General features: G+C 40.3%; 1 protein-coding gene across 1 annotated transcript in view; it reads left to right on the plus strand.

The window, feature by feature from the left end:
- Positions 1-450: 450 nt before the first annotated feature.
- The window catches only part of LOC104413437 (vasoactive intestinal polypeptide receptor-like), a gene marked incomplete at its 3' end in the record, with an annotated part of 38,562 nt that continues 31,354 nt past the window's right edge, over positions 451-7,658 (plus strand). The window contains exons 1-2 of the mRNA XM_010024431.1: positions 451-472; positions 2,565-2,672. Coding sequence (XP_010022733.1) covers positions 451-472; positions 2,565-2,672 — 130 coding nt within the window. The remainder of the gene's footprint in view (positions 473-2,564; positions 2,673-7,658) is intronic.

Here is a 7,658-nt window from a genome sequence, read left to right on the forward strand (position 1 = left end):
TTTGGAGAAAGAAAACCATTTTCTGGAATGATATTTGATAATGATTGTCTGTGTTTTAGATGAACAGGCAAAGACTTTTGCCAGATGTTGTAATGTGATGGCTACAGGGCGAGCAGCAAGTGTTGAACTGCAAATGCAAAGCATCTTGTAGGTATCAGTCTTATTGTTCCAGTTCATTAAACTCAAGTTGCTCATGCAGGCTGTCTTCCAGTCACTGGAGAGAAGATGATATCTCCAAAGAATGATTCATTTTCTTAACTTTAGATATCCATCCTACAGTGAACTACATGAACTGCCAGCCAGAGCTCTGGTTTCCATTGGCTTCTTTATGTTTACGCATCTGACTTTAGATGTATAAATTTAGGGGTGTAAATCCCACCTTTAGAACCTGGGCTCTTCCAGGCAGCTGCACAAATATTGTCAGAACATCTGGTGGGGCAATAAGGAAGAATGGTGTTGGAAGAACTAGGAGGTATGTATAAGAGGTCTTTACAGAGGCAATAATGTTTAAAGATCCCCTTTGTGTGTCTTGCAAGGCCAGTGTTGTGTGTCTTCACTTTATTTTAACTGAAGAGGGCTTTTGTTACACAAGTAAACACCTAAAAGCTTTCTTCATGCATCGCAGGTGGTGATGAAAAATGCTAACACAGAAACAGATACAGATCACAAAAATTCTCAAAGTGCAGAATTCAGGACATTTAAAAAGCCATCTGATACTATCGCCTTATATTTTATTTTGCATTATAACCTGTCCTGAGGTAATGGATGCGCTATAATTTATTGAGGTTGACGGAGGAAAAGATTGTAGAACATGAAAGATCTTGCCACAAAATCATCTATTTTCCATAGGCAGAATATCTAATATCTTGATACTTTTGGAGCTGCTGGCTGTTTGGTGGCAGATAAGTATGACACTTTGGAAACTGAGCTATGCACCTGATATTAGAAACCTGAAAACTGAATTTTAATGAATTCTACACAAGAACATGCACGAGGAAGATACTGCCAGGTATTCTGTTTTTCAGACTCCAATAAACTCCCCTCAGGACTTTGTTTGAAAAGTTCTATTTGCTCGTCAAAGAATAGAAAAACGTGTAAAATAACTTTGAAAGATAGCTGAGGGATCTTTTTCAGCTTCAAAGCATTTTTATGTGATCTCCTTATTGATCTGAGACAGCACGCTGTCTCAGTCTACACAGACTGATGGTGATACCAGCCTTTTTCTTAGCTGAACTAGTGAGAAAGGATTTAAAGGAGGAATTTCAGATCGGGATATAATTACCAGGAACTGCAGCTTGACAGTGGTTTTCATAGTTCCCTTTACTTGCATGTGAAAATTATTTTCTCAAAGCTTTCTTCTTCGTAGTCTAGTTTCTCTTGTTATGCTGTTGACCTTAAGAGTAACATGCTAGTCACATTTGGGGAAGTGTTGCAATCTAATAGGGCATGACAAATAACTGAGAGCAGAGGTGCTATAAAACAGTGAGATCTGTTGACAACCCATTTATCTAACCCAGGCAGCAATTGAAGTGCATGTGCATGAAGGGGGGAAAAAAGTTTTCACAATTCTAGTAAGAACTCTAAAACATGTAACACGTTGAGGCAAAAACATGACTTGTTTGTTTGTTTGTTGGGTTTAATTCAGGTCTACCAAATCCTTTTGGCTTTAGTGTTAATGTTACATTATTCAGCAGTGCAGTGTGTATGTGACTTCATTGATGTCTTTTGTGAAAGCAGAAACTAAAGGGCAAAATCAGAACAAGATATTATAATTCTGTAGGAAGGACATGCAATTTTTTTCTCCCAAGAAGTTTTTATTCTATGCAGAAAATCATCAGAAATGCTGAATTGTAACAAACTGCTACGATTTCTCCCTGAAGGTAGCTCCATTGGTTATGCGTTCATTCCTAGCTTGGATGTCTAGGAGCGTACCACTTTGTACCACCCTTCCATAGAGAGCATTTCCTGGCAACAGCACTGTCCCTTCTCAGCCCACAGGAGTGTTTTGTGCCTTCTCCCTTTTCTAAGGAGAATAACTGCTTTTGGGGAAGGGATTTGGCTCCTGATCCCTTGATTGTCATCAGCATCCTCTCCTTGCTTAGCACATCCCCTGAACGATCATCTCATTTCAAGGGGAAGAAAAAGGTAGTGACGGAAGTTTGAGGGAAGGGAAGCATGTCTCATATGTTCAGACCAGGTGCTTTAATGCAACAGGGAGAGCTAAGAGCGAAGAAAAAAGAGATTTAATTAGGCATTTCTGCCTTTTTCATCTTTAAAAAAGGCACTGTTCTCTATTAACTCTCATTTGCCCAGTTCTTGCACTGATCTACTGTTCTTTCTGTAATATTTCTGGAATATTACAGACAACACCAGTGCTGATTTTCAGGGGTTGTGGTAGCTGAAAGTTACGAGTTTAAACAAAATATTTCTGTGCCTTTCCTTCCAAAAGGTGCCTGCACCAAGGTGATAAGCTCCACACACTTTTGCGCAACTGCTCTGCCCCAGTTCTTCTGCTCCATCCAGCAGATCTCACTTCTACCATCTGCTTTCCTCTTTTCCCCCAGGTTGCAGAAGGCAATGGGACAACATCACATGCTGGCCCGAAGCGGACGTGGGAGAAGTTGTGGTACGGCCATGCCCAAAGTACTTCAGATTCCTCACAACTTTTCTTGGTAAGCAAAACCAGATAGTCCATTGCACTGAAATGGGTTTACAGCTTCACTGCCTGTGGGACTTCATATCATATCCCAGGGGATATTTCTTGGTATAATCAGAGGGAGAAACAAGCTCTTTGCACAAGGTAGAGGAGGTTCCCAAGCTATACATGAATGCCCAAACCATTAGAACAACCTCCCTATCCTTCATGCAGCACCATATACTGTCCTGGATCATAGGGATGCAAAAATGGCTCCAGGTGAAATATAGTAATATGGATGTTGTGTGGTGAAAGTTGAATCAGCCTGTATAATAGTATGTTTGTTGTACAAAACAAACAGTTTAGCACTGTAATTAATTAAGTCACTGACATAAAATAAACAAGCTGAAACTGTACCTAATAAAGTATTTTTCTGCTGAAATGACAGATTTGGCCACAGGCCAAGAAATTAACCGGACAAATACTCGGCAGGAAAGGTTAATGGGGAAAGTAGCTTAACTCACTGTTCAGGGTGTTCCGGGAAGCTTTAATTTAAAACTCAGGTCTCAAGGGCCATGTAGCAACAAGGCTCTTTTTCTCCTGGTAGTTCATAGTCATTATTTACTATTTTTATAGTATTCCTGCAGGCCTCCACAGAGAATTAAATACTTTTGCATTGAAGCTTATGCACCAAGCTGATAAGTCTCCACTTTTGCAGCCTTACAATCCAGACATCCATAGTAGATTATGAGTGAGAGAAAGGATACAATATTGTCCCTGTTTAACAGACAAGGGCACTACACTGATTAACCTGCACATGCTAATTACATGACTTGCCCAAGGCTGCACCAAAAGTCTTTGCAGATCCAGAAGGGAAATTCAAAATCCTGGAGTACTATCCTAGTTCTGTAACCTTGCTGTTTCCAAAACTCACCTGTAGTTCAGCATTGCAGAGAAAGCAGGAAGAAGCTGCTGTAATATCACATCTTGCAGGATGAGACTCCTGAGGATTGGTTGAGCCATGTGGAATAATTGCTGGCTGTTGATGCTTTGTGCCCTCTCCTCTCCTGAGCACATTTGCTCACTGGGTTTTAGAGACCCAACAGAGTTAGATAAACAGGAAGAAAAAAAAAATATTTTTTTCTTATACTTCTTCCCACCAGAGCAGAGCAATGAGGAAAGAATTACATATATTTGATCATATATATATACACATACCCATATTTATATTGTATATATGAAAGTGGAATGCTTTTATCTGTGTGGTAGGATGGGCTTATGAGACTGAATAAACTTGCCCATTGAGGAGCAAGTACTACCCTCCGAGATATCCTAGGACATCATAGTCTCCACGTTCCCTTGCAGAAAGGTGCAGTTCTCCTGTAGTTCATGTGTCATTGGGTCTCTCAGGTAAGTTAAGGGTATCTCATAAAACCTATGCTTATGCATGTGAATGATTCCTGTCCTGGGAGAAGTCCAGACTTCACTGAGAGCACTCAGGACATAACTTGGGCTCTCTATGCACTTAATGTGCCAGGCCAAGAAAGAGCCTCAAACACAAGCCAACCCATTTTGTAATATGGCTGCTGGCTTTTGTCCTCTTCTGCGAGCAAAATTTAGCAAATGTCATCTAGCCTTGCAGTTGGCAAGGTCAGCAGCCTTCTAGGGCAATTTCACACTACTTTGCATGAATTTCCTCTGGTTAAATGTAGTTTTCTGCATCTGACTGTCATCCAGGGATTTCACTCACTTGATAGCTGGCTGGTTAGGTCAGTGATGGCTGATTCATCTCATCATATATTAGCCAGTTTTAAGAGATCAGATGAACAGCACCTTGACAATACCTATTTCTTATTTTGTCTTACCTTACTTAGTATGGTAAAGCATAGAGTGACTTGCTTTGTTGGAGAAAGTGGCTTCAGCACTCTTAATTATTGCTGTTTCTAATACAAGTGTGTCTGTATGAGATAGGTGTCTGGGATCCTGTTAACATCAACAGTAATCTAGTCAGTGCAGTCAGAACTGTATATGGGAACCTGAAGAGCTCTTTGGTTGTCATTGCCTGAATTGATAAATTTTCTGTTGAGTGTAGTAGAAATGCAGGCACTAAGCTCACAGGTGGGCACCTACACTGTACACACTGAGAACTCCATTAGTTTCTTAAACATAAGCAGCCGGTGCCATCTTAGATACTCTGGGGGTTTAAGTTATCCATGAGCACCAGCCTGTATTGGTGCTAAGATACCTGTATTTAGGAAACTGAATTCTAACCTGGAATGGCATTCATGTGAACTGATTTTACAGTTTTCCATATATAAACCTATCTCAGAGCTTGTTTTACCATCAGCAGCCAGAAATAGGCTTGTTAGAGGTGCAGTTCAGCAGACTTCGACTCAGGATGAGCTGAATAACATGGATAAACCACATATTTCTCTCCATTACAATGGAATGATTGTAGAGTGGCTCTGGCAGATATGAATGTCTTGAATGCCACCTTTGCAGAGCATATGTGCTAGCATCTCCTTCTGTAAACAGAGGAACTAATGCCATTTCCAAAGCAGAAACAACAGCTTTGATTTTCTCTGAGCTATGCACTTTGCACAGTCAAATACAAATGTGGAAAACAGATATGGTCTTAAATAAAGAGAGGGTAAGATTGCCTCTCATATTTGTTGCAAAATTAATGCCATTAAAGTCTGTGAAGCAGTTCTTCCTTTGTAGTAATGAGCATTACTGAACAGCTTTCAAAGAAATCAATCATCTGGTTAATGTTTATGTCTTACTCTTTGATCCCTTTGCAGGAACATGAAAGGTTATACCGAATTGTTAGCAAGAGAAGATCTCTTATATTTATAGCAGAAAAAGCATGAAATACTGGGAAACAAAGAGTTAATGTCATTTTCCTGCCAATGAATATGCTCTTCAAATGACTAATATCCTTTCTCATGGTAAATAAAGGATAAAATATCTCGTGGCATTTAGAAACCATAAAATGCCTAGCATAGTCCTGATGTCATTTGACATTAAATTTTTATGTCATTCACAAATCCAGAAGATTTTTATTATTTCATGACATCCGTCAGTACCATATGAAGGAGCTAGATGAAAATATTTTTGGCACCTTTTTTTATTAAAGTGCATTACTTGCTATCCCTTGACCAGAGCGTTGCAGCTTTCTTTCAATATATGGAAGATGACATTTGTAATAGGGATTTGTTTCCTGCAGTTTTTCCAGAAGCAAGTTGTCCATCATACACAAGTTAAATGGTAAAAAATAGCACTGGAAGTTTTTAGGCTTTGACTATGACACTAATTAAGGGGGCAAGGATGGGAATAACCAAGATCTGTAATGCTGCTCAGTGAGGTGAGCTCCTTCTGAGTTTTGGGCTTGTCAAACTCCTTTGTACCTCTGGTGCTCTAAATTTACTTCTGCTCTCCTTTCCCATGAACCGTTTTCCTCATGAACACCTTTTACTTCTCTTTCCTGCTCCATTTCCCTTCCGTTTAGTGGTCCTACTGACTGCAATTCATTGTGGATACTGGTATATTCTTATTTTTAAACCATCTAGAACAGAGCTATTCTGTCTGCAGGCAGGTAGTGCCTCTTCTACTGTCACCCAGGCATGGCAGCTTCTCTGCATGGAGCTAAGCACACCAATACTTACATGCATTTGCATAGTTCAGCTAAAAATCCGTCAATGATGGTCAAGTGCATTGAAACCATACCAGCATTGTTACCAGATATCACCACAGCTTCAGCTGTATCTTCTCTCCCCTGCTCCACAAATCCCTGATTTCCCCCCATTCTCCGGTACAGAATGTCTTCATTCACTTTTTTCTTTTGTTCATCATTTTCACACCAAACGTCAACTCTGCTTGTGTTAGAAACACATTGCCAAACACAGGGCATGAGTGATACAGGAGACTAGAACTTGTTTGCATTGATGGGTCCCACACCATGAATTTATACTTCTGCTGGACTAGTGGAGAATGCACAACTTCACAGGTGTGGACAAACCGTGACAGTGCTGTTTGGAGCAGTCATTGTCATCAGAGCATTTTTATGAGGGTGGGAAGCCACCAGAGCATCTAGCTGGCATTGCCATCGGTAGTGGTTCACACTCTGCCATCCTCCTATTGCATTTAGACATAACCTGCTCGAGCAGATTGAAATTCTAAATCCGTATCACTAGAAGACCACAGAAATTCTCAGAGCTATCGTGACATTTGTGCACATGTGAAAGAAAAGACACAATGCAAAGAAGCAGTTGAGAAACTTCTATGAAAGTTATCCTGATATATCATAAATCACAGATGATGACAATACCACTTTGCTTGCCCACCTGAAGCATTTATTAAGTTTCCACATGTCCTCTTGAATACTGGAGATTGTCATTCCTCAATCATGCCTTCTACTAGTTGGATCCTTGGGCTAGGATTAGTACTTGGAAGGCTACTGAAATAAACTCAGCCACTGAAGTAGAGTGGCTTCTCCAAGGCTACTCCTGTTCCTCCAGAGTGCAAGAGTGTCAGATATGACTTGCCTCATCCTACTGTGGTTTCCAAATATGTTACCACTGCTTTTTAGTCATCCCACATTGCGTGTAAACAACCGAAAATCTGAAGGCATGGAAGATAGTTATTCTGCCCGTCATACGAGAAGAGACTAGAAAATTGTGTCTGGCTTAGTGACACTTGCTTAGTTTAGTAACACAGAGGTGAGTTTCCATTGAAAGAGGGAAATCAAGGAGGGAAAAGAGTTGTTTAAGCCAATATTCAACAAAGCAGAACATGCAAACTGCCACGAATAGAGTCACAGTAGAAACTGGAGGAAGGTTCCAGTGGGGTTTTATGTGGGAAGTAAAGACTAACTTTGGAGTTAGCTTTGATGAGCTTTTAAAGTGATTAGATGATCTTAAGGATCCAGAGCATCTCCAGGGCTGCTTCTGTGTGTTCTTCTGATGGCCCCACTGTGTTTCATATGCAGTGAGCCAAAGATACAGACAGGGAAAGAATAAAGATG

The sequence above is a fragment of the Nestor notabilis genome, unplaced genomic scaffold (assembly GCF_000696875.1).
Source record: "Nestor notabilis isolate BGI_N333 unplaced genomic scaffold, ASM69687v1 scaffold10191, whole genome shotgun sequence".
NCBI lineage: Eukaryota > Metazoa > Chordata > Aves > Psittaciformes > Psittacidae > Nestor > Nestor notabilis.